This window comes from Vulpes vulpes, chromosome 3 (assembly GCF_048418805.1).
Source record: "Vulpes vulpes isolate BD-2025 chromosome 3, VulVul3, whole genome shotgun sequence".
Taxonomy (NCBI): domain Eukaryota; kingdom Metazoa; phylum Chordata; class Mammalia; order Carnivora; family Canidae; genus Vulpes; species Vulpes vulpes.
Window position 1 is genome coordinate 87,555,547 of NC_132782.1, and position 27,886 is coordinate 87,583,432.

Sequence of the window (27,886 nt, forward strand, 5' to 3'; positions counted from 1 at the left end):
TTCGATTTTCTTCTTTTGTTTAGAAGTAACTGCCTTATAAGTCTTGCGTGAGATTCCTTTGAGCATATTCGCAGGGATAAAAATCATTGTGGGCAGCATTTATTGTATGTGATTTGGTGAAAAGCAAGACAACTGCTAACTTTTCTCATCAGTCTAAAGTAATTGAGCTTAAAAGACATTTTTGAGGATTTTTAATTCAAAGAGAACATAAAGTTGAATGGTTATTTGCTCGCAGCCCATCTCATCCTTTAATTCACTGTGTAGATTTTTTAAAAGTTCACAGCCTTCAGTTCCACATTGAAGTGCAGCATTGGAAGAGGCTTAACTGCCTGCTCCCCTAGGCTGGATGGTGCCCACCCCGGGGCCTGGCCAGCAGCACCCCCACCTCCCCAGGGATTCCAGCCATATTATATAAGGAGCCTCCAAAGCTTAACACAGAACACACAAGGGGAGGTCACAACTGGTGTAAAATGTCTACAGGATGTAAAATATAAGAGGAATTGGCTAAGGTATGGCTGGTGTGGACATTGCAGGGAGGGAGGTGTGTACCTGCGGGGATGCAGGCTCTCCTGGGGAGTTGGAGCCAGAAGGGATTAGGTGTCAGGTGGAGGGGTTGAGCAGGAATACCAGACATCTGTTAGCCATTAGATCTGCAGTTTATCTTTCTTTACATTTGGCCCCCAGTTGGGATGCTCACAATGTGACAGTGGATGTTCATTGGTTGTCATGACTAGCTACTGATTGTATAAACGAAATAGCACTTAACTCATATTTTCTAAAACCTCTTTATAGTTTTATTGAAATTGATTTTTAAATTCTGGAAGAAGTATATTTTTTAAAAAATCCATTAGCCAGCATTTGCTCTCTAACTAGTACAGCAAATTCTCCTAGTCCTTGATGCCTTCTCTGTCATACAAAATTGCAACAAAATGAATCAACCTCTTTAAAGTTGTCTGGAAACAGGTAGACATAAAAGCAAAATTTGGAATTTGGTTAAATGGGAAGAGAGATCTCACTTGATCCAGTTAACCATGTGAAGCATTTCCAAGAAGTATTAACATATTAACAACTATGTTTTATTAACATTTAAAGCATGTTGATAGTTGTTGGTTCCCAAAAGTGACTTATAATTTTGGGGAAAGATTTTGGAGGATATATTTAATCATGTAGGATAGTATCTCTTATTGGTTTTAGATAATATATTCACATAAACAGAGAATGCTAGTCAACTAACTCTTTTTTTTCCTTTTGATGGTTGAAGTGGCAGAAATATTCTTAGAGGTCTTGAACACATGTTCAGATGTGTACAGAGTGAAAGCAGTAAATGAGGTCCAGGTCCGCCTTCTTTGCAGTGCTGTTGTTGCACAGACTGAGTCCATCTTTATGAAAGGATGCCCAAGATAGGTTTGAACAAGATGAACAGGGATAGGGGAGATTGACCTCCTTAGCTCTGAGACATGTTTTAAAACTGTGGTAATTCAAGGCATGTGGGTTTGGGGGCAGAAACATCCAAGCAGATGGAGAGAACACAGTAGAGATGGGAGAGGCAGATCTGTGTGGACTGACTCAATGGGAATTTGGTGTGATGTAGGGTTGCATCACAGAGAGTAGGGAAAGGATTTTGTAAATGGTGTTGGGATAATTGGCATCAGCTAAAAGAAAGAAAGAAAGATTTCATAAGATGACTTAAAAGGCACAAACCATAAGGGGAAAAGGTAGATGGATTTGACTGTGTAAAAATTTAAACTTTCTGTTCAATTAAGGACACTGTAATAAGATTAAGATCTACTGTGGTGCTATAAATTTCAGTTCATTGCTTTTGATTGAGTCATAGTTTTCCATCATATACATATACCACATTATCCTTTCCCCAAGTCATGGGCGCTGAGGTTTCATCCAGCTTCATCCTACTATAAACAATGGCAAACACCCCACCCTCTAGAGGTTCTGTGTAGAGTTCTCTTAGTGTATTATCCAAGGAATGGAATTTTTGTCTTGTAGATATATCTAGTTTTTTTCCTAGTAAGCATTGCTGGACAGCAGCTTCTCCAGAAAGACAGCCATGATAATGGCGTGCTTTCTTGTGAGGCCCTTCCACATCCTTAGGCACTGAGTATGAGCTCCTGACCACAAAAATCTCCTCTGGAAACACTTCAAATCAAAAGGTCCTATAATGTAGTGGGGTACTAGAGTCATGCAGCCATAGAAGCTCCCTGTAGCCAACTGGTACGAGTAGCTGTAAACCAAGTCATGAAATAATTTCCCAAAAGTAACAATATGTAGATTTGAAAGTGACCTCTGTCTAATCAAAATTCAAGTAATAAGTCTTCTGGTTATTGATTACCAGGGATTCGAAGGAGAAAGAATTTTTCTGTGTTCATTCAGTAATTTATCAGCAAATATTTGTTGAGTGCTACTCTGTTAGGTGCTTGACTAGGGGTGTGTGTGTGTGTGCGCGCGTGCATGTGTGTGTGTGTGTGTATATATATAGAGAGAGACGAGAGAGAGCGAGCAGTTGACAAAGCAAATCATGTTCTCATGGAGCTAAGAGTCTAGTGGGAAGTAAAGGCAAAGAAACAATCACAGGGAGAACATAATTACAAATTGTGATAATGATGGAATATTACTCAGCCATTAGAAATGACAAATACCCACCATTTGCTTCGACGTGGATGGAACTGGAGGGTATTATGCTGAGTGAAATAAGTCAATTGGAGAAGGACAAACATTTGTCATTATCATTTGGGGAATATAAATAATAGTGAAAAGGAATAGAGGGGAAGGGAGAAGAAATGGGTAGGAAATATCAGAAAGGGAGACAGAACATGGAAGACTCCTAACTCTGGGAAACTAACTAGGGGTGGTGGAAGGGGAGGAGGGCGGGGGATGAGGGTGACTGGGTGGCAGGCACTGAGGGGGGCACATGACAGGATGAGCACTGGGTGTTGTTCTGTATGTTGGCAAATTGAACACCAATAAAAAATTATTATTAAAATAAATAAATCTAAAAAAAAACCAAATTGTGATAACGCTATGGAAGAAAAGCACATGTGCTAATTTAGCATGAATGTTAGAGAATTCTGAGGAGATAAAATTTAAACCAATCTCAAGGATGACAACATGTTAAGCAGGTGAAGAATAGTAGACACTTGGTGGGGTGGGAAGGGCCTTCTGGGCAGAGGGAAGAGCACTGTGTACAGACTCAGGGGTGAGAGACAGTGAAGCAAATGCAATGCATTAGAAGAAGGCCATTGTGGCTAGAGTGTGGAGGAAAGCTGTGGGCAGTGAGGCTGGAGAGATGGTTAGGGGGAAGACAAGCTGGATTGTTAGGTATTTTAGACTAAGTATAATGGGAGGCTACTAAAGGGATTAAAAGACCACTCTGGCTCCTAGTAGAAAATTCTCAAAAAGGTCAGTAATAGGAGATTAATTAGGTTACTATAGGAGTCTAGATGAGTAGAGTTATGAGGGAATAGGTAGGGAGAAGTGTATGAATCCCAAATGTATTCTGGAGAAAGAATCAACAATATTCATAAATGAACTAGATGTTGAGTATAAGAAAGAGGAAGGTGTTGAGAATGCCGCACTCCCCAGTCCCAAAGACAGCTGCTCAAATTCATTCAATCATATCCTTTAATCAAGACACTCAAGGAACACTCGTATATTTCTTTCCATCTTAGGATCAAAATCAGGAAGGGACCTCTGCACAGTTGGGTGGATGGGGATGCCATTTACTAGAATGGTGACTACTGAGAGAGAGAAAAATTATATAGGGAAGAGTAAGCTCTCTTTAAACCAGGTTAATAAAAAAAAAAAATAAACCAGGTTAAGTTTCAAATACTCAATGGAGGTGGTAGATTGGAAGTCAGATAATATGGATCTGGAGCTTAGAAGAGAGTCTGTTATGGGCTGCCTGGGTGGCTCAATTCAGAGTCTGACTCTTGGTTTTGGCTCAGGTCATTATCTCAGGATTGTGAGATCAAGCCCCATATTGGGTTCTGCACTTAGTGGGGAGTCTGCTTGGGATTCTCTCCCTTTCCCTCTGCCTGTCCCCCCATTGTGCACATGCTCTCTCTCTAAAATAAAATCTTTAAAAAAGAATGTGTTACAAAAGCTTATATTAAGCTGTAAATAGGTGATATTTAAAGCTGTGAAAATTGAGATTATCTAGGTAGTGAATATACATATGATAAGAAGAAATAATTTAATATGGAATCTAGAGAATCACTGACTTTAGAGGCTAAGTAATGCAGGAGCAGTCAGCAAATTAGGCTGAGGGGAGGCCTGAGATGTACAAGATAGCACAAAGAGTGTAGTGCCATGGAGGCCAAGAAGAGGCTATTATAAATAAAACAAAATTTAGACCATTAGATCCATTGGATTAAGCACATGGAAGTCAACAAAGACCTTACTGATGGCTGTGTTGCTGGAATGTTGAGCATGCAAATCATATTGAAGTGGGTTGAAAAATAGGTACTTCTATTTCTTGCAATATGTGGGATTACTTATCCTAGAAAATCTTTCTATATAAAGTACCTGAAAGTGTTGGTTGAAATATTTTTAAAAAAATTTTTAAATTTCAGATCTGCTTTTTTTTTGTATATTTTTTATTGTTCGATTTGCCAACATATAGCATAACACCTAGTGCTCATCCCATCAAGTGCCCCCCTCAGTGCCTGCTACCCAGTCACCCCAACCCCCTGCCCACCTTCCTTAGTAGAAATATTTTTTAAAATCTCCTTTAAGAGGCATAGTTGAGTAACCAAGTAAATCAGCAGGGGTTAAAAAAAAAAAAAAGAGGTACTTTGAAACCTCAGAATCTTAGCTGATTTTATAAGCTCTGGAGGCATTTGCGAGTCTTTGTGATCAAGAAACTTTAGTTTAGGGACACTGGGTGGCTCAGCGGTTGAGCTTGAGCATCTGCCTTTGGCTCAGGACGTGATCCCAGAGTCCCAGGATCAAATCCCATGTCGGGCTCCCTGCATGGACCTTGCTTCTCCCTCTGCCCCCCTCTCTCTCTCTGTGTCTCTCATGAATAAATAAATAAAATCTTAAAAAAAAAACTTTAGCAGCTACATAAGAAAGAGACCTAGAGCTTCAAGACGTAAAGAGGCAAAAAAAAAAAAAAAAAACCCTAAAGAGGTAGGGAGTTGGAACTGAAACCCCCAGATATGGTTGCAACTCTTGAATGGCAGACACACTGAATGAAAAGATGGAACAGGAAGAATCTGATACCTGAGGAAAGGAGGTGACAAAGTATTCTCTTTATGTGGGCTCTGGGTGGGAATAACTCTTCCCTAGAATCGAAAACCACCCTTCCTCTCATATGTTTGGGGTTCAAAATCACACTACTCAGGTGATTTGGCTAGTCCCTGGAAAAGGAATTAAATTACAGTGTACAATTTGATAGTGTACAAGGACATCTCATGGAAACAAAGCAAATCCTCTTTGGAAGGACATCCAGGCATCCCAAGCCTCACCAGAGATGAGCTCACAATCCAAAAATTACAAGACAGGGGATCCCTGGGTGGCGCAGCGGTTTAGCGCCTGCCTTTGGCCCAGGGCGCGATCCTGGAGACCCGGGATCGAATCCCACGTCGGGTTCCCAGTGCATGGAGCCTGCTTCTCCCTCTGTCTGTGTCTCTGTCTCTCTCTCTCTGTGACTATCATAAATAAATAAATAAAAATTAAAAAAAAAAACAAAAATTACAAGACACATGAAATGATGCCTGAGTTAGTAGAAAACAAGTTAAAATCAGATTCTCAAGAATATTAAGAATTGGAACCATTAGTTATAGAATGTTAAGTAAGTTAAAAATGAGGCAGGGAAGATTTAGAAAAGAACAAGGTAATGGTTTTAGTAATTAAAAATGTTAAGTATTATTTTTTAATGTAAGTATTTAAATGGATACTTCAGTGATGGGCTTAAACAGCAGACTACAACTGATAGAAAATTGGAGAGTTGAGAGGGAGATGTGGCGTCACCCACGAAGAAACAGGAGCTCAGAGACACGGAGAACCCAGTGACTCTATCACATGTCTGTGTGAAGAGAATCAAGAGAATGGTGTGGAGAGGATAGTCCAAGGACATGCCTTAGCTTCTTCCGAAGGTCATGGAATGAAAAGCACGAATCTTATGGTCCATAAATCACAGTGTAAGGTAAATGAAAAGTTTATCTCTTGATACCAGTGGCGGTCCTGAAGGACACTCAGGGCAGGGAGGATTCTTACAGCTGCCATTAGGAAAAGAGAGGTGAGTGGGTCAGCTGAACTGCAGATTTCTCAACAGAAATCGTAGAAACCTGAGGCGGCAGGTAGGACCTTCCAGCTGGGAAGAACAGAACTGTCAGCTCAGAGTTGCAGAGCCAGCTATGCCACCAGCCAGGTACCCACCACGCAGAATGCAATGGGAGGCGCTTTGCACAGCAGACCCTCACTGCGAGGGGTTTCTGAAGAATGTGCTGTAGGACGAAGGCCACTTGAAGCTGCCCCTGGAGAGGAAATAGATCGGAGGCGTAAGAAAAAATGGTGATCAAGGGACTAGATGGTAGGTGTGTGTAAACCGTATGGACGAAGCCAAGAACAAGGCATACCCTTTGACCGCCTGTACCCGCCGGGGTCCTGCAGTGGAACCTCGGAAACTACAACTCCCGTGAGGCTCCGCGCCACGCGCAGGCGCCGTAACATACGTGGCATGCGTGGCCATTCTAGAATGCTGCTCCGAGGGCCCGGGCGCCATGTTGGGGCCGAGGGGACGGCTGAGAGGCGCTTGAAGCGGCGGGAGCGGAGCGGGAGCGGGTTGGACCTGGGCTGGTAGGAGCCCCGCCCCTCCCGCCTCAGTGGATCATGACCCGGGCAGCGGCCGTGGAGGTCGCGGTGGCGGGGGACGTGGCGTGGCAGGGCCGGCGCTAGAGATGATGCCGTTTCCGGTGACAACCCCGGGATCACAACAGACGCCGCCGCCTCCCAAGCACTATGGCATCTCTTCCCCCATCAGTTTAGCAGCCCCCAAGGAGACTGACTGCGTACTTACCCAGAAGTTAATTGAAACCCTAAAGCCCTTTGGGGTTTTTGAAGAGGAAGAGGAACTGCAGCGCAGGATTTTAATTTTGGAAAAATTAAATAATCTGGTAAAGGAATGGATACGAGAAATCAGTGAAAGCAAGAGCCTTCCACAAGCTGTAATTGAAAATGTTGGAGGGAAAATCTTTACGTTTGGTTCTTACAGATTAGGAGTACATACAAAAGGTGCCGATATTGATGCGTTGTGCGTTGCACCGAGACATGTCGATCGAAGCGACTTTTTCACCTCGTTCTATGACAAATTGAAACTACACGAAGAAGTAAAAGATTTAAGGGCTGTTGAGGAGGCATTTGTACCAGTTATTAAACTGTGCTTTGATGGGATAGAGATTGATATTTTGTTTGCAAGATTGGCACTGCAGACTATTCCCGAAGATTTGGACCTGAGAGATGACAGTCTGCTTAAAAACTTAGATATTAGATGCATAAGAAGCCTTAACGGTTGCCGGGTGACAGATGAAATTTTACATCTAGTACCAAACATTGACAACTTCAGGTTAACTCTGAGAGCCATCAAACTGTGGGCCAAATGCCACAATATCTATTCCAATATACTAGGCTTCCTGGGAGGTGTTTCCTGGGCCATGCTAGTAGCAAGAACTTGCCAGCTCTACCCAAATGCTATAGCATCAACTCTTGTACGGAAGTTTTTCTTGGTATTTTCTGAATGGGAGTGGCCAAATCCAGTGCTACTGAAAGAGCCTGAAGAGCGGAATCTTAATTTGCCTGTATGGGATCCAAGAGTAAATCCCAGTGATAGGTACCATCTTATGCCCATAATCACACCAGCATACCCACAGCAGAACTCCACATACAATGTGTCTGTTTCGACAAGGATGGTCATGATTGAGGAGTTTAAACAAGGTCTTGCTATCACACATGAAATTTTGCTCAGTAAGGCAGAGTGGTCCAAGCTTTTTGAAGCTCCGAGCTTCTTTCAAAAGTATAAGCATTATATTGTTCTTCTAGCAAGCGCACCGACAGAAAAACAGCATCTCGAATGGGTGGGCTTGGTGGAATCAAAAATCCGAATCCTGGTTGGAAGCTTGGAGAAGAATGAATTTATTACTCTGGCGCATGTGAATCCTCAGTCATTTCCAGCACCTAAGGAAAATCCTGAGAAGGAAGAATTTCGTACTATGTGGGTAATTGGGTTAGTGCTAAAAAAGCCAGAAAACTCTGACATTCTCAGTATTGATCTCACCTATGATATCCAGTCTTTCACAGATACAGTTTATAGGCAAGCAATAAATAGCAAGATGTTTGAGATGGATATGAAAATTGCTGCAATGCATTTAAAAAGAAAGGAACTTCATCAACTACTGCCTAATCATGTGCTTCAGAAACAGAAAACACATTCAATGGAAGGTGTCACTTTGACAGCTTTGAGTGATGGCAGCCTTGACTTGTCTGTAGCCAGTGAAGACAGCATGTCTGTGCCCTCACCTACTGGCACTATGAAGACCAGCCCAGTGACTGGTAGCTCTCAGTGCAGAAATAGTCCTGTTCCTACTGTAATGGCTGCATCTGTGACCACCGTACAAATTACTGAAGTTTCCTTGCAACAATTGAATCCCAGTGAAAGCTTAGGGGGTGCATCGAGTGAAAGCATTCCTCAGACTGCCTCACAACTAGCCCTTCCTCCACCACCAAAGCCCACAGTTGCCAGAGTTGTTTCTTCAGCACGTCTGGTAAACCATCCACCCAGGCCTTCAGGGAGTCCTGCAACCAACATAGCTAATCCTATTGTGGGAGTCTAGGGGACATTCTCACCTCATAAAGGACCAAGGAACTTGAAAAGGAACAATCTCATAAAGAGACAAGTACAACTCCATTGGAAATTACTCAGACAGTGCTGGCCTTGTGGAAAACACCCAGGACAGAACTTTCTAATATCCTGGCTCTCCCTGCAAATACCATTCCTGTTACCAAGAATTCAGTAAGACAGATTGAACTATAAAAACAACCTCAAGGGTCCATAAACTATATCTGCCAACTCAACCTGTTGTCTTCAAATTCTAAAGGAGGAGAATGAAGGGTGCCAAACTAGATTTGACTCAAACTAGATTTAGCCTTATTTGGTAACTTTCTTTATTTGGCTAATCTTGATCAGAAGTCCAGGTTAGTATATGAAGCTAGAAGTACTATTATAAATATGTCAGCAGCAGTTATGATAACTATTTTAAAGGACTACCCATAAAGAGAAAAAAAAAAACCCTCCAACTATATTTGTACCCATGCCTGACATCTGGACTGGATTTATGTTTGATGCATTGTTGGGGAAGATTTGCAATACAAACTGGTATCAGAATTCCTTATACTGATGATGCACTTTATGTATATTTTTATTAGAAAGTAGAACTAATTTTAAGTTTTTCAGCTTGATGAATTTTAGGTTTTTTCCTGAAGAGTTTTTTTCATTATTAATTGTCAATTGGATACCATTGTGGGTGCAGTGTGTACCAAACTTCAGAAAAAGCATAGAAGTCCATCTTGCTCAGTTCTGGTGAGGTAGCTGTAACCCTTTAAAATGAAATGTCATCTCATAGGGTAGATATTTGACATTGGAACAGTAATTAGTAGGTCTTTGGCTTTTCTGGGACACAATCAAGAAATGATATGTTGGTCTTATCTGTGGAATTGTTTTAGAGTGCATACAGTCAGCAGTCAAATACCAATTACTGTCTCAGAACTAACAAAGATCCATATTCTCTTGCATTTGTCCTAAAACAAAAAGCTTTTTGCCTCTCCCCTGCTTCTCTTTGCTTGTATGTACAAGGTATGCTTGTATGTTGATTCATTAAAAAAAAAAATGCTAGTATATTTTTAACCGTGATAGAAAACCAACAATCCTGTGGCAACACGGTACAAAACACTGGATTTGGGTTCTATGGCTAATATTTTACTAAAGTTTTACCGAAAGTAATGAATTGGGAAACATGTTATTGGTCTTGGATGGCTGTTTGAGCTATACATATGAGAAATTTTGTATGCTCCACAGAGTATTTGCTTATGATAAAGTTAATTTCCAGTTTAAGCATGTAAGCAAAAAGGCATTTTCTCTAAAATATTTAAACCAATTTTTATTTTTAAAGGACTCACTAAAATTTATCAGTAAATTTCACATGTAAAAACATTGAAATACAAAATGGTTTCTAGCAAGTACTTGACATCTAGTCAGCTTTCTGTTTTGTTTTATCCTACGAGAGATTAGGAATACCTTCTTTTAAATTAAAAAATGAAAGGCCACTCATAATTAAGAAGCAAAACATCTGTGTTTAGGACACATGAATGGCAACAGATGTAGATGAATGGAAACTTGGTCTGTCTGAATCTAGACACAGCGAGCCTGACAGGTTTCCCGGTTAGCCTGGTTCTGATTCCTACCCTCCCCCAACTGTGTTCCTTTCTACCATGTGTGCATTTTTCATGTGAAACTATAATTTCTTAAACCCTTTCTCTATCCTTCTAGATTAACTTTCCACAGTTGGAATATAGTCTTCCTTTGAGGCTCTGCAGTAACTGAGGCTTTCTTTTTACCCCTACTTTGTGATGTCGAGTACACAGTGTCCCTATTGCCCACATATTTGCCTGTGCAGTCAAGATATCTTGCCCTTCTGCTACAATAAGTTGGGCAAAGTGTGCACAGGAGCTGTGTATTTCAGATAGTTGAGGTGTCTGGCTGGAATTGCCAGGCACAGATGTGGTCTTGTCATTTTGTTTACACATTGGGGGAAAATTAGTTTATTAAGTGTTTCATGTAACTATACTTGTTTAACCAAGCTGGAAACTTGGGAGTTTTCTAGTTTTCGTTAACTGAATATCAGACTAGTTTTTTCACATGATGTACATAGTGTCTCATGGCAGGAGTTGGCTTTGTTTTATAGAACCTGTACCCCTTGTATTTTTCAAGCGCTATTTTGGAAACAGATGATGTATTTCTCCATTGAAAACACAATAAAAATAAACAGCAAAGAGGCAAGGAAAGGGGTTTAAATCTGACAATAAGAGTTCAGATGCTCTTACATTGTTGTGGAGGAGGATAAAGACACTGCTGAAATTTTTGACTTTATTAACTCTAGAAGTCATGTTATAATGTTGGGAACATGTGAAAAGGTTAAAGCTTTCATAAGGTAAAAAATGGAGTGAAAAAAATTTTAAGGAGGATAGAGGAGGAGGATAGAAAAAACAGGTAAAAAGAAAATATCGTCTAAGATGATGGAAATGAAACCAAATATATGTCACTTTATATAACAAATGGACCAGACTTCCTGACAAAAAGAGTGTCAGATTCCATGGAAAAACTGAGTGCAGCTGTTTGCTATTTATGAGAGACACATCCAAAATGCAAGATACCAAAGAATGGAAAAAATACATGCTAAGGAAAAGAAACTGCTAGAGTGACCAGGTCATCCAGACAGATTTCAGAGCAGAAGTAACAACTAGGGACAAGAGTGACCACTGCTCTAATGATAGAAAAAGTAATATACCAGGAAAATGGAACAATTTAAAACTTACTCTTATCTAATAAACTAACCTCAATATAAAGTAACATAACAAGAATCAGCAGAAATTGCTGAAGTGTCATTGTTAAGATTTTTATTTTTTATATATTTTTTAAAGATTTTATTTATTGAGAGACACCGAGAGAGACAGAGAGAGAGGCAGAGACACAGGCAGAGGGAGAAGCAGGCTCTACCCAGGGAACCCGATGTCGGACTCGATCCTGGGTCTCCAGGATCAGGCCCCGGGCCAAAGGTGGCACTAAACCACTGAGCCACCTGGGCTGCCCAGTTATAGAAGATTTTAAAGCAGCCCTTTCATTAATTGATATCAAGCAGACCAAAGAAAAAGGGGGAGGGGAACAGTTTTGAGCACAACAGAGATTGGCAGGCTTTTCCTATAAAGGGCCAGATAGTAAATATTTTCAGCTTTGTGAGGCCATATGGTCTTTGTCTCAACTACTTAACTCTGCCTTTGTGGAGTACAGGAAGCCAGAGATGATATGTAAACAGATGGCCAGGGCTGGATTTGTTACCCATCCCCCCTGGCCGGTGTTTGTCATCCCTGATCTATTGGACATTTATTATAGTACCTTCCACCCAAAAATTGGAAAGTGCATATTATTCTCAAATAAGCACTGGGCATGTGCAAAAATTAACCTCCTGCTTGATCAGAAAGTAAGACTCAGCATATTGTAGAATATCTGATTCACAGAGCATGTTCTCTGACTACAAAACAGGTGTGTTTTTTTTTGTTTTGTTTTTGTTTATTAAATTCAATAACAAATAACTTAGGGAAGAATTTCCTGAAGAAGACAAAAAAAGCTCAAACCATTAAAGACTGATGAACAGAATCTCTTAATTGTATTAAATAATGAACAGTGAAAGGTGAAAAACAGGCTCAAATAGGGAGATGTTAGAATACATAAAACTGACAAATGATTACTATCTGGATTGTATCAGGGATGCCAAAAACAATCCGTTCAAGAACAACAGATTTTACCTAATAAAACCTGCGCAAAAGAAATACATCAGTGTCTCAGAAGAGAAGCTAGAAATAGACTGCACAGAAAGACACCCCATTTCATTAGCAGCGAGGAAACATGACTTGAATGCATAGAAATTTGTCTTACCGAATGTCTGACAACATCCGGGCTTGTGGAGGAGGGGGAGCTATGGGAGCTCTAACGCAAGGTCTACCTAGGGGGGAAATGCTGTGTTCCTTTTGGGAGACAGTTTGGACTTAACTAGCACTGTGGGCCTGCTTGGGCCTGCCTCTGCCGCTGGGCTGGGGGGCACTGAATCTTCATGGTGCCAGTCTGTGGGCCCCTCTGCAGCTTCATCCAGAACTCTACACGCCTCTGATGTTCTTCCAGTATTCATGCAAATATTGTTTTCTACACGTGCCATGGTGTCAGAAGAGTCAGGAAGCACTCTCCTAGAGACTCTGTCCCATGGATCACCAGGAGAACAGTATGGGAGTTTTGGTAGCAGCATTTTGTAATAACTTAAAGCTTGAAATAACCCACAAACCCATAAGTGGGGAAGTGGATAGATAGTGGTGTATTCATGCAATGAACAGTGTAGAATTGTGAGATTAAATGAACCATAGCTACGTGCATCAATGTAGAGGTGTATCAGAATATTGAGGAAAAAAGAAAATAGCAGAAAAATAATGTTATACTAAGTAGAGCAGTATAACTTAACGTTACAAAAATGTGTGGTCTAACTGTAAATTAGGAAAAAGGGAATGTTAATCACAGAGTCCAGGGTAGTGGTTTCTTTTGGTGAGATGAAAGGTGGGGAGAAGGCAGAGAGCTGTAGTTTAGAGAATATAGTGAGCCTAAAATGAACCAGCCTTTTTTTTTTTTTTTTTTTTTTTTAGATTTTATTTTGTTTATTTATTCATGAAAGACACAGAGAGGCAGGCTCCTTGCAGGGAGCCTGATGCAGGACTCGATCCCTGGACCTGGGATCATACCCTGAGCCAAAGGTAGATGCTCAACTGCTGAGCCACCCAGGCATCCCAATGTTTCATCTTTTTAAGTTAGGTGGTGGATGGAGCAGTATTTATTTTTAGTCTAAGTTATAAATGCTTTCATATACGTGAACTATTCTCTGTTCAGAAATCAAATACCAAAGTGGTATCTTAGAAGCCTCTGCGTCAGTCAGGAGCTGCATTTGGCCAGGTAACTGGTGAATCCAAGACAGGTTTCTTTTCCTTCACATTACAGCGGTGGTAGGTTCAGGGCCAATAGGTGGCTTTCTAGGTCACCAGGGACCCAAGGCTCCTTCCACGTTCAGTCCTACCATTCTAGTTCATTCCTGCAGTCTGGAAGATCCCCTCAAGTACAGGATAATTACAGGACCACTGCCATCACATCTGCGTTGAGGACAGGAAGAAGGCAGGAAGAGGGGGCCAGGCAAAGGTTATCCCTGCAAACCGTATCCTCCTCCTGTGGAACTTTCCTAGAAGTTGCAATGGGAACATGTCCTCATCGCTCACTGACCACCAATCACTGGCCATGCCTATCTGCAAGAAAGACTGGAAAAGGTAGTTTTTGTGAGCTGGGCACATCAGCTTGTCACTCCTCACCATGATACTATTAGGAAGGAGGAGAGAATGGGTCCTGACCAGCAGTGATGGCCGTCTCTTACACAGCACTCAGATATTTAGAAGTTAAAATATTTCAAAGTAACTCAGGGATCAAGAAAGACTTTCCTATGAATCAGAACTTGTGGAATGCAGCTGATACAGGATTTAGAAGGAGGGCTATAGCTTTATTTTAGATTTTATTTATTTGAGGGATGCCTGGGTGGCTCAGCGGTTGAGTGTCTGCCTTTGACTCAGGGTGGGAGTCAAAGTAAAGGATCGAGCTCCGTATCAGGCTCCTTGCAGGGAGCCTGCTTTTCCCTCTGCCTATGTCTCTGCCTCTCTCTGTGTGTCTCTCATGAATGAATGAATGAATAAATAAATAAATCTTTAAAAGAAATGCTGGAATTGGTAAAATACACCATATATCCAAGCACCCTGAAGTAAGGTAATTGGCAGAGAGCTGTGGAATACTGATTAGTATAAAAGAGAATACAAACAAGAACCACAATAATTAACTTCAAAGAAATTAAAAGTTGGGCAAACAGAAAAAGTAATCCTTGTATACACCAGCCTTCAGTTGTGCAAAGGCACACACACCCAAAAAGATTTGAGAGAGTGTGAGCACAAGTTGGAGGAGGGGCAGAGGGAGGGAGAATCTCAAACAGACTCTGTGCTGAGTGTGGAGACCAACATGGGGCTCAGTCTCATGATCCTTCGATCATGACCGGAGCCGAAACCAAAGGAGGATGCTTAACCTACAGAGCCACCCAGGAATCCCAAGGAGGGCCATAGCTTTAAATGCTTACGCTAAAGCCTAAACACTGATGAGCTATCTGCCTACTGCATTAAGACATGGAGGAGAGAGGATCAATAAAATGAAAAGTAGGTTCTTTGAAAAGACTAGTAGTCAAAACTGGGAAGACTGATGAAGAAAAGGAAGATGGTACACAGGAGCAGTCTCAGAGATGTGAAAGGGCTACAGCTACAGTAGGAGGGTTTTTTTGTTGTTGTAAAGATTTTATTTATTCATGAGAGACTCACAGAAAAGAGAGAGAGAGAGAGAGAGAGAGGCAGAGACACAGGCAGAGGGAGAAGTAGGCTCCATGCAGGGATCCTGACGTGGGACTCGATCCCAGGTCTCCAGGATCACACCCTGGGCTAAAAGCGGCACTAAACTGCTGAGCCACCCAGGTTGTCCAGTAGGGTTTTTTTTTTTTTTTAAGAGGGTCTTACAGATAGCTTTTTGCTAGTGAATTTGAAAGCTTAGACAAAATGGACAATCTTCTAGAAAAAGCCTGTTTAAAGCTCACTCAAGAAAGACTTAAAAACCTGGACAGTTTCCCTGAGAGAGAGTGCATGAGCAATTTGGATGCACTTCCAACCCAACCCAACCGTGAAAACGCTGGACCCAAGGTCTATCCAGTTCTTCCTCATACTCAAGGACAGGATCATTCCAGTACTGCACCTCCGACTATTCCAGAGGACAGGGAAAGGAGCAGCATTTTATGAAACCAAGAAGACTTTCCTATCAGAGCCAGAGGAGGGAAGGACGAGCAAGCGGGGAGGGTCTCCTGTAGAGGCTCCAACACAGCAAGCCCAGGGCTTTGATTTCTTAAAGTACCACTGCTCTTGTTCTCTGGAACTGGCCAGTGTTTGCAGGACAAAAGTAGCTTCAGAAACTCCCACCTCTGGTTTCTTTTTGTTCAGATTTTGGCCTGACAGTTTCTTCCTCGGTTGCTTATGCCCCATATCACCAGTGTTCCTTGTTTTCAGTGGGAATGCTGACCTTGTCCAAAGTCATCTGACTGGTCCTGATTAGACTGTTGTATTTTAGGGAAATAATGCTAATAGACACATTCACACTTCTTACACTTTTTTTTTTTAACATTTTAAAAAATTTTTATTCATGATAGTCACAGAGAGAGAGAGAGAGAGAGAGAGAGAGAGAGAGAGAGAGAGGCAGAGGGAGAAGCAGGCTCCATGCACCGGGAGCCCGACGTGGGATTTGATCCTGGGTCTCCAGGATCACACCCTGGGCCAAAGGCAGGCGCCAAACCGCTGTACCACCCAGGGATCCCTTCTTACACTTTATTTTATATAAATGCCTTCATATGGTATAAACTTTTTTTTTTTCCCCGTGGAATTCTCTCTCCCACATAAGTGCCTCTGCCATTCTGATTCCTCCTGATTTCATGGTACTAGCCTAGTACGGACCTGTATTAGTTTTCCCTTGCTATGTAATACATTACCACAAGCATAGCAGCTTAAAACAACGCCCATTCCTTAGCACACAAATCAGAAGTCTGACATGGTGTGGCTGTAATCACAGGGTATCACAAGGTCAGATCCAAGGAAGGTGTCAGCCAGGCCAGGTTCTTGTCAGGAGGCTCATCCTTACCGTTGGCAGAATTCAGTTCCTTGTGGTTGTCAGACTGAGGTTCCCATTTTCCTGCTGGCTGTTGTCTTGGGGTTGCTCCCACCTTCTATCCATGTGTGCCACCCCCTGCACTCCCCCCCTCCCTCATATCCCTTCAGGTCAGCAGTGTTGCACCAGCCCTCCCTCATTCTTTGAATCTTTGACTTCCTCTCAGCTTTTAAAGGTTCATGTGCTTGGGTTAGGTCCACCTGGATAACCTCCCTTTTGATGAACCCAGAGTGAACTGAATTGATTAGTTACTTCCTTTGCCATAAAACAAAGCATCACTGGGGGCATGATGGCTTCCACATTTATAGGTCCCTCCCACGCTCAGGGGAGGTGATTATACGAGGGCAAGGGTCACTGGGGGTCATCCTAGGTCTGGTTACCCAAGAGCCATAGCTATATCCATAGCAATGGCTAAAGGCTCTAGTCATCCTCAGGCCTCACAGCCTCATGCCGTTGTGCATCAGCTCAAGTCCAAATGTCCATCATGTACATAATGTAAGTCAGATGTGGAGCAGGTGCCTGAGTACATCCAGTAACATCCAGTAAGTGGAGCTCCACAGGTGCAAGGCACAGACCTCCCCACCCCTGAGCCTGTGGAACCAGAGGCTCCCAGAATGCAGTGGGTGGCCAGGTGCAGGACAAGAGTCATGGTGTTCTGGGTCAGAAAGAGGGCAGCAGATGGTGAGAAGGAGTCGCCAGTCCAGGCAGTTTTTGAAATCCAGCCAGGCAAACTGCAGCTGGAGTCTGTGGTTAAATTTTAAGGCTTGTAGCACTCTGCCTGACGTTCTCTGGGCTCTGAGCCATCCTTTGTTTTTCCCGAAAGATGGGACTCCTCTGCAGCCCTGCAAGTGGCTTCCTCAGCCTTCAACCTGTCAGGAGCCTCCTTCCATGCCAGGCTCCCTCTGCCCTAGTCTGAGTTGCTGCTTCTTGAGAACCTGGGGCCTGTGCTGTGCACGGATTCCAGGGGCATTCACCTGTCACACAAGCCACACCCACAGGTGATGCTTCTGATGTGGCCCTTCTCCACTTCTAGCTTCTACTGAGATGTGAGGGGGCTTGTAAGCTGCTCCAATGCTCATAGTTTGATGAGGAGCACCCTTGGTCTCTTGAAAGGGTCTTTGTATGGCTCAGCTCTCTGACTCCAGATCCTTCCAAGACGCCGGGAGAGGGATAGGCAGGGCTCTGAGCCTTGTCTGGGCGCCATTCTCCAGCAGCAGGTTCTGACTCTTGGCCTCTCTTGTCACGTGGAGAGGCTGAGGATGTGCAGTCATCCGGTCCCAGTTCCGTTTTGATTCTCTGCTCTTTGGTTCTCCTGACAGGTAGCAAGAAGAAAGTGGGCCACTTCTGCTGAGAGGTCTTTTCAGGCCCTTAGTTCCAGGTCCTTTCTGCACAACCAGGCCCCCTTCCCAGATCTCCAGGAACACATCCCCATCCCGTGTCCTTCTGAGCTTCCACTGCAGCCCTCTCCAAGTCTAGATTCCCAGGGCACGTTGCCCACAGCAGGTTCTGCTTCCACGAAGGCAGTTTGAGGAAGTGTTCCTCACTGTCTTCCAAGCTCTTACCAGCAGCGTCTTTCAGCCCATGTTTCTGTGAATAGCCTGCTAATGGCCCTCTGGACTCTTTCTGTTCTGTGCTCTTCGAATTCTTCCTGCTGCCTGACTTGGAAGTACCTTCCCCATTGTAGGTATTTGTTACAGCAGTGCCTCATTTCCCAGGATGAGGGTCTACTGTCATCCCTGTAACAAATAACCACAAATCTAGTGGCTTAAAGCTATTGCCTCACAGTTTCAGTGAGTTGGGAGTCTGGCTCAGGGGGAGCTGGACCCTCTGCTCACTTAGGGGCTGCCGTCCTGCAAGTCCACAGGTTATTGGCAGCATTCAGTTCCTCGGGGTTGTAGGACTGGGTCTCCATCTGGCCTCTGCCTCTCCTCCTGCTGCTGCTGCTTGCTGTCGACCAGCACTCCCTCCCAGCACCACAGTAGAGCACCCCCTTGTCCAAACCCTTCTCACAGGGTAATTCTGCTTCCTGTAACCAACTGGACAAAACTCCCTGCTTTGATGGCACTCAGGTGATTAGGTCGGGCCCCCTGGATTGTCTCCGTATCTTAAGATCAATCCTGCCAGGACCTTAATTACATCTGCAAAATCTCTTTGCCCTTGAACACAAGGATGGGAGTAATCCCAGGAGGCGGAGACAACAGAGGTCATCCTAGAACCCTGTCCACCACAGTGGCCTTCTGTAGTTTCTCTGCGCTTGGGCGCTTGAGTAGGTGTGGACCTACTCGAGTGTGTTCATGCACATGTTTTGGGTTCAAGGTTGTTGTTTTAGTGATGGGATCACATATTTCGTTTTCCTGCCAAACTTCTTCCACATCTATTACAGTTCTCATTCATTCATTATAGGGATTATGGAATATTCCATGGTGTGGATGGAGCGCTATCTATGTATATTTTGGGATCATTAAGAACAATTTTGCAATACAGTTATATGTATTACCATTAAAATAAATATGTCTTAACCAATAACATTTTTTAAGATTTTATTAATTCATGAGAGACACAGAGAGAGGTAGAGACATAGGCAGAGGGAGAAGCAGTCTCCTTGCAGGGATTCTGATACGGGACTTGATCCCAGGATGCTGGGATCATGACCCAAATCAAAGGCAGATGCTCAACTGCTGAGCCACCCAGGTGCCCCCTTAACCACTAAAATTAATGATATGTCTTATTTACCACAAAATAAAAAGGGCTATTTGTTAAACCAGACACAAGGCTTTACTATTACTTTAGGATTCTTAGTTTTGTACTTTCTTTTTTTAAATTTAATTCAATTTTTTTTATGATAGTCACAGAGAGAGAGAGAGAGAGAGAGAGAGAGAGAGAGAGAGGCAGAGACATATGCAGAGGGAGAAGCAGGCTCCATGCACCAGGAGCCCCGACGTGGGATTCGATCCCGGGTCTCCAGGATCACGCCCTGGGCCAAAGGCAGGTGCTAAACCGCTGTGCCACCCAGGGATCCCAGTTTTGTACTTCCTTAAAGAGTTCTAGTAAGCCTAAAGATTTATTTAAACATGGATTTTTATCTGTATCCGTTTTGTGCATACATGAAAAGATAAATCTGAGTGAAATAAATCCAGCGTTTAATTCTCCTATTCAACCCTGGGCCCATCAGAGTGCACACAGCATTGTCTTCTGCACCCTCAGGAGCTCCAGCAAGGCAGAGTTTCTGAGGAGAGTGCTCCACTGTGATCTCTGCGATTTTCTTCCCAGTGTTGGCATGAAATCCTGCAAGTTTTGCACATGACAGAGCTCATGTTCCTTCTTCAAATAATCCTTATCTGACTGAAATATTGTAGGGTCTCCCCCACCTCACCCCTGGACGGGAGGAGATGTGGGAGTTCTCACATCACGGCTGCTGCTGGGCTGACATGCCACGTGCATATAGGATGCTTTCTAGCTTCAAAGATGCAAACAATGTCAAGAATTTAAAATCTAAAGAAAGGTGTATCTAGGGACAGAGGACATGTCTACCCTAAGTGTGTGCTTTCATTCATTCGTTTAGTAAGTTGAAGGGGATATACCTTTAAAAACATTTACTTACTGGGGCGTCTGGGTGGCTCAGTTGGTTAAGCATAGGACTCTTGATCTCAGCTAGGGTGTTGATCTCAGGGTCATGAGTTTGAGCCCTGTGTTGGGCTCTATGCTGGGCATGGAGCCTACTTCAAAAAAAATGCTTACTGGGCATCTGGGTGGCTCAGTGGTTGAGGTCTGCCTTTGGCTCAGGTCGTGGATCCCAGAGTTCCAGGATCAAGTTCCACATAGGGATCCCTGCAGGGAGCCTGCTTCTCCCTCTTTGTCTCTGCCTCTCTATGTGTGTCTTTCATAAAAAAAATAAAATCTTAAAAAAAAAGTTTACTTATTTTTACCAAAGTTACATAGGTGCACAGTTAAGGCTGTACTTCCCTATTACTGATTAAAAACAAAACAAAGACCACACACACAGTTCCTCACCCCAGCCTGCCCTTCCCAATTTTGCACTCCTCCAAGGGAATCAGTATCATCCGAGACTATTTCTTCTTTGTCATTTAATTCCATAGCTTAAAATAACAAGCTTATCCTACTATATTTGATTTTTTTGTTTTGATTTTGGGGCACATCTAGTGATTTCCTACCATGAAGATGAGAATGGCTCTTGTTAAAACATCCACCTCCCGTGGCTGGTGCTCTCAGGGCGTCAGAGTGGTGGTTGGATTAGGAACTAGGGTGCAGGGCAACCCTGTTGGCGCAGCAGTTTAGCGCCGCCTGCAGTCCGGGGTGTGATCCTGGAGACCTGGGATCGAGTCCCATGTCGGGCTTCCTGCAAGGAGCCTGCTTGTGTCTCTGCCTTTCTCTCTCTGAATGAATGAATGAATGAATGAATGAATGAATGAATAAATAAATAAATAAATCTTTTAAAAAAAAAAAAAGGAACCAGGGTGCACATTTCTGTGGCCAGGTGCGCCTTTGCACAACTGAAGGTTGGTGTATACAAGGATTACTTTTTCTGTTTGCCCAACTTTTAGTTTCTTTGAAGTTAATTATTGTGGTTCTTGTTTGTATTCTCTTTTATACTAATCAGTATTCCCCAGCTCTCTGCCAATTACCTTACTTCAGGATGCTCAGATATATGGTGTATTTTACCAATTCCAGCATTTTAAAAAAGATTTATTTATCTATTCATGAGAGACACACAGCGGCAGAGACATAGGCAGAGGGAGAAGCAGGCTCTATGCAGGGAACCTGATGCGGGACTAAATCCTGATACTCTGGGATGACGTCCTGAGCCAAAGGCAGATGCTCAACCATTGAGCCACCCAGGCATCCTGAACTCTAGCATTTTGGAGTCTGCCTTATTTCAGTGCGGGCTGGCTGCCCCACATCATTCCCATGGGTCTCTCCCTGAGGAAGGACCCCCTGTTTCTCCTTGTTCCCCCCCTTTCCTTGTCTTGGTTATTCACTCCATCTTGGTGGAGTTGGTGGCTTCCTGACAGAGTATGTATGCAAGGGAATTAAAATTGCTTCAGACCCTGTGTGTCTAAAAAGGTCTTTATCCTGCTTTAATGCTTGATTAATATCTGGGTGTAGAGTTTTAGAATGAAAACAGCTTTCTTCCTAGAATTTTGAAGGGATTGGCCCATTTCTCATTACAGAGCCCTCTGAGAAGCTGCTGGGTGCTGTGTTTCCTCACCCCTCATGCTCGGTAGCTTTTTTCTCCTTCTGGAAGCACATAAGTTCTTTATGCTGCTTCCTCCCCAGCCCCCAGCCTCGCTCTGAAGAGTCACATGTGTGCCTTGGGATGGTATGTTTGCACCCGGATGTTAGAGTCTTACCTTCTTATTTAAAAAGAATTGTTGTAACTGTTAGGATATTTATTCAGAATATATCCACTTGCACATCTTGAGCCTTCATGCATTTTTAATCTCTCGTGTGTTGGACTTTTAATGGACCATTTTCATCTAAAAACTCATGATCATCTTCGGTTCTTAATATGGTATTCTCTTGATTTCTTCTGGTTCATCTGTTATTCAGGTTCTGGATCTGTTTTTTGGATTATTTGTCTCCCAGTTTCTCATCTTTGTCTTTTTGCTCTACTTTCAAAGCAGCGTCCTCAGCTGTCTCTTCCAACCTGCAGTGATGGGTGAGCCTGGGGAGCTCATTCCAGAGCAGCAATGGAGGGGCGGGGTGCGCAGAGCAGTCAGTGGGGACAGTGGCCTTTCTCTGGGGACAGGATTCCTACTGAAAGATGGGCCTGCTCCACTCTGGCAGGAAGAGCTGCTCCTGGACCCAGGGGTGTCCACCTGCTGGGGTGAGAGTGGAAAGCGGCCCGCAGGTCAGTCTGTGCTAGCTGTCACTGTGCCACCCTGTCCTCCCTAAGAGCGGGCTTAGCGCCATCTCGTCATCTTGGGGGAACCAGATAGGGCCTTGGGTTCAGCTAAATAAAACTCTTGCTTCTGCCACACTGTTCTTTTTTGGCCACAGTTCTGGAAGGCTCTGTTTCCATCTGTAAGTGACAAATGGCTTGAGCATTTTATCTAGTTGGTTACCCATTATCTCAATTGATTTATTAGTTTCTTCTAAAGAGGGGATGTCATTTTCTGACTGAGACTCAAATTCATGTGAGAGGGTCTAGGTTTTACCACAGAAATGCTCATCAGTGCTTTAAAATGGAATTTCTCAGGGAGAAATTTGTCATGAGCACTGGGTGTTATAAGCAACTGATGAATCACTGAACTCTACCTCTGAAGCTAATACTGCACTATATGTTTAATTAACTGAATTTAAATTAAATAAAATTTTAAAATATGCAATTTCTCTGCACTTAAAAAATGACATTTCTATTGTTGAAAATTTGGAAAATAGGGAGAGTATAAAGAAGAGAATAAACATCACCTAAAATGTCCTCTCCTATCATTCCAGTCTCTTCTTAATGTTATATTTACTTTCTTACACAATTTAAATCAAGCTACATATATAGTTATATGTCCTCTGTTTTTTTTTAATGTTTAAAAATCATTATTTATTTTTAAAATATTTTATTTATTTGAGAGAGCAAAAGCAGGGGAGAGAGGGAGAAGCAGGCTCCCTGCTGAGCCAGGAGCCTGATGTGGGGCTCCATCCCAGGAACCCTGGAATCACGGCCCAAGCCAAAGGCAGATGCTTAACTGACTGAGACCCCAGGCGCCCCTCCTCTGTTTTTTTTAACACATATTTATTTGCTCATATTATGAACATAATTTTTAATGCCAGTGAACGAGTGTATCTAGCCATATCCCTATTGGATTTTAAGAATATTTCCATTTTTCCATAAATTATGCTTATATAAACATCTTGTACATAAGTGATCCCTTTCTGATTCTTCCTGTAGGACAACAGCCTAAAAGTGGGATTCCTTTGTGGAAGAATGGAGATAGTTTTAGATAGTGATACATCTATATCTAATATTGTTGTAGCCCACATGTCTCCATAGCTATTTTTAAAACTGGGGGCGGATCCGTGCCACTTTTCATTCCAACCAGCACTGAGAATGTCCGTCTCTGTCTCCTCGCCATCACATGATTCTCTGCTCGTTTGACAGAGGAACATGGTTTCCCTCTGTTCCAGTTTGTGTTCCTGGAGTATTTGTGAGGTTGAGTGATCTTTAGAATGTTTACAGAGTGTTTCTATTTCTCGTCCCATACCTCTCTGTCCTGGATTTTGAGATACTTCAAGCACATGGAAAACAGATACAGAATAACATAACAAACCATTTGTGCACCCATGACACAGCTTAAGGACTGGGCCACTATAGACAGAGTCCGGGGGGACGCTGTTCCCTTGGAAGTTTTCCTGGATCCCTCCCAGGGTACATGGAGAGAAAGCTCAGGAGGCTTAGGACATTTCCATTTTCCCCGGGAATTAATTCCCAGGTGTCCTGCAGTAAGGAAGCACTTGGCAGCTCCTTGAGGAGAGAGAAGGAAGTGTGCTGTGGAGACTGGTGGGTGGAAGTGGAAGGGCTGGCAGTAGGCGGTGGGAGCACAGGACACAGGCCCACCAAGGACCGGGAAGCAGTGGACGAGACTCCACTCATCCCTGCAGCAGCCCACTTTCTGAACTGCTGATGTCAACTAAGCTGGTATAGATGGTTACCAGGAGCAGTCTTGGCACCGTGTCCCTGGCTCCTGGGGTCCCCAGTGTCTCCTGCAGGCCTCTCAGCCTGCCAGGCTGCTTCCTCTGTGCCATAGAAAGGCAAGGCGATGTGGTTCTGAGGCCAAGGTGGGGTGTGCGTAACTGTAGTTGTGGTGCAAGGGACCATGTGCAGGAAAGGGTGTAAATCACGAGTGCTGGGGTCAATGGAACATGGTAAAGTGGGCACTGCCCACCCGAGCTGTGCTCCTAGCACTGGTGCGTTCCCACTTGCTTTTTTGAGCAGACAGGGTTGGTGGTTTGCACCACATCCCCCTGACCTGGCCCTTGCCTTCCGCCTCACAAGTACCCATAGTCCTGATTTCCTCATTGCCCGTTTTCTTGCTTTTCTTTAAGTGATACCATCTGTGTGTGTTTTTTCCTACACAATGTTTTGGCCTGTTTTGAGTGTGTGGGTCTTTGGGAAGAGGATTTGCTGAGACACTTCCTCAGCTATTCCAAGTGTCCAGAGCTCTGTGCATGTCTGCTGAGAAGATCATGTGGTTTGGCCTCCTAGTCTGTGGATTTGGTGTATTTCGGTGATTGATTTTTGTGTGCTTAAGTCTACCTTGCATTCCTGGGACAAATCCCACTTGTTTGTGATGTATCCTTTTGATACGTTGTTGGATTTGGTTTGCCAGTGTCTTGCTGAAGACATCTACATCTCTATTCAGAAGGGAGATGAGTTGGTGGTTTCCTTGTGATGTCTTTCTTCTTTCTTTTATTGCATTTCTGAACCTATGAGCTAGATTCTTCAGTTGGTCCTGGAAGATTCTCAACTGTTTTCTTTTCAAATAATGCCTTTGCCTCCTCATTCTTACTCTTTTCTTCTTGGAGCTGTTTTAAACACATGTCAGCCCTTCTCTTTCTATGTTCTGTGTCTCTTAGCTCTCTCCTAGATTTTCTCTCTCTTGCCTGGTTCTTTGTACCACTTCCTGAATAATTTCTTTTGACTGGTCTTCTGGTTCACTGGATTCCCTTTTCTGTTGTGTCTGGTATATTGCACTGAAGTTGTAGTTTCTTTACTGCATTTTTCATTTCTGGAGATTCTAATCGGTTATTTTACAAACCTGGCATTACTGTTTATAGTTTATTTTTCTCTATAAATATTTCAAGGTGTGTTTTATTTCTTTAAACAGGGTAAGTTTAAATATACATATTTTGTATATGATAATCCCAACACCTGAGCTCCTTCTCTTGGAAGGAAGCTTTTCATTGAAATACAGCATATAGCATACAAATAGAAAAGTGCATGGATTATAATTGTGCAACTCAGTGAATTTTCAAAAAGCGAGTGCATTGTGCAGCAATGCTCCCTCATCTCCCTCCCAACTATTAGTCACTGACCCAGCTATCTTTGAACACCAAAGATCAGTTTTGCCTCTTCTTATGTTTCCTATAAATGGAATCATATCTCATATACCTTTTGGTGTCTGGCCTTTTTAAAAATTTGTTTTTTGCTTAATATTATATTTTAAAGACTTATTTATTTTGTTGCTTAGGGAAGAGTTCATTCATTATTATTGCTGTACAGTATTGCATTATATGAATACACTACAATTTATGAATCCATTCTTGTGTTACCAGACACTTGGGTTGTTTCCAGTTTGGACTCAATAGTTGAATAATGCTGCTGTGCTCTTGGCTCTACCTTATCATAATGCGTGAATTTCTGTCCAGTATATACTTAGGAATGGAGTCGATGGGCCAATGGGTGTGCAGATGTCCGGCTGTAGGAGATGCTCCTAATCCTCTTTTCAAGTGTGTGTGCCTGCAGTGTGTAAGAGGTCTGACTGTTCCATTTTCTCTCTCACATTTGGTGCTGCCTGTTCTTTCCCATTTTATCTGTTCTCACGGTTGTACAGCGATATTGCTTTGTGGTTTTAATTTGTATATCTGATGATTAATGAGGTTAGCCACATTTCCATATGTTGAAAGACCATTTGGGATATTTTTACTTTGCAGTATCTTTTCAAACCCTTGTCTAGTTTCTGTTGGGGCGTCTGCCTTTTTCATACTGATTTTGGAGATGAGTCCTTTTTCTGATGTATATACTGAAAATGCCTCCTCTTACTCTGTAGTTTGGCTTTACATTCTTTGGAAGAGAAGTTCTTATTTTTTTTTTTTTTAATTTTATTTATTTATGATAGTCATACAGAGAGAAAGAGAGAGAGGCAGAGACACAGGCAGAGGGAGAAGCAGGCTCCATGCGCCGGGAGCCTGATGTGGGATTCGATCCCGGGTCTCCAGGATCGCGCCCTGGGCCAAAGGCAGGCGCCAAACCGCTGCGCCACCCAGGGATCCCGGAAGAGAAGTTCTTAAAACAGTTACTGTGTCAGTCAGGAAAACAGAAACCGCACCAGATAGTGAGGGGAACCTAGGTTGCACGGTCCTGTAATGTTGCTTTATGAGACCTCCAGTTCCCACTCAATAACAGGTCAGGAGTTGTTTCTCAAAAGGAAGGTAGAAGGAATGCTCCAAAACCCCCAGAGGGACCACACTGCAGACCTCCTTGCTACAGACTCTCTCAGTGCTGTCGGATCCCCAGGGTCAGAGCGGCTTGCCTATTGCCCAGCTTGCTGCTCAGCTTCCTCTTGCACTGTTCTCCTCTAAAACTTGGCTCCTGTGGGCTCAGTGGTGCACCAAAGTGTGCTAACAAGGGTAAAGGTGGGTGTTCAGGGAAGGAGGCAGCCTCTTGGGGCTCCCAGGTGAGGCTATCGTAGATTCCGTAAGCAAGGGAAGGCCATTTTTTTCAGACACAGGAGGACAGCTGGTTCTCTTGGCAAGTAAGGCTCAGATTGAATCAGGCATTGAAGCTTCCCAGCTTCATTGGATCCTACCCTGATTTCTCTGTTCCAAGGTTTAGGGTCCTGCTTTTCCCCAGTCAGTGCCTTAACTTTCACATGGGAAATTTGGTGAGGCTGTGAGTTCAGTTTTCACTGTTACTCTGCAAACCACACAGTTAAATTTTATTATATCTGATTTTTAGTTTGGTTGATGAAAGAAACAGATTCTTTTAGGGTCCCTCTAGAAACTTTCTTGTTTCTCTGACCAGTGCAACGGTCATATTTGAAGAGATGTGCTTGGTGGTGTCTGTAACCTGTCCAGTGCACTCAGAAGCACCTGAGGGCAGTGTTCCCTTTGTGAGCAGCACCTTCCCCCCCATGTAAGAAATCTTTGTGTGCTCAAGCCCATGAAGATCTTTCCTGTGTTTTCTTCTCAGTGCTTTATTGTTTTACCTCCATGGCTAGTTCTCCAATCCATCTGGAGTTAATTTTTGTGGGTGGTGTGAGGTAGGGGTCATGATTCTTTTTTTTTTTCCATAGGAAATGCAATTGATCCAACCTTATTTATTGAGAAGACTGTCTTTTCTGCTGATGTGAGATTCTGGTTCAGAACTCATTTCTGTTCCAGTGGTCTCTTGGTCCTTATACCACATTCTCTTTAGAGAATTAGAGCTTTAGAAGAGGCTCTCATCTGGTAGTACGAGTCTTCCAGCATTGTCGCTGATCTTCAGGGTTACCTTGCCGTTTGTATTCCCATATACGTTTGACCAGTTTTTGCACACTTAACTGTGCA

The 27,886-nt window shown here is 43.1% G+C and overlaps 2 protein-coding genes across 13 annotated transcripts in view; both read left to right on the forward strand.

Annotated features, from left to right (window-relative positions):
* LOC112929319 (monocyte to macrophage differentiation factor 2) overlaps positions 1 to 27,886 on the forward strand; it is a 127,722-nt gene that overhangs the window by 68,122 nt on the left and 31,714 nt on the right. The gene's annotated exons all lie outside the window — the stretch shown is intronic.
* Positions 6,737 to 11,065, forward strand: PAPOLB (poly(A) polymerase beta). Its single transcript, XM_026011361.2, has one exon. The coding sequence runs from the start codon at positions 6,915 to 6,917 to the stop codon at positions 8,841 to 8,843; it is 1,929 nt and encodes a 642-aa protein (XP_025867146.1). The 5' UTR covers positions 6,737 to 6,914; the 3' UTR covers positions 8,844 to 11,065.

Excerpts from the sequence above, each read along its gene's own strand:
- PAPOLB (XM_026011361.2), top strand. The coding sequence starts at position 6,915 with ATGATGCCGTTTCCGGTGACAACCCCGGGATCACAACAGACGCCGCCG.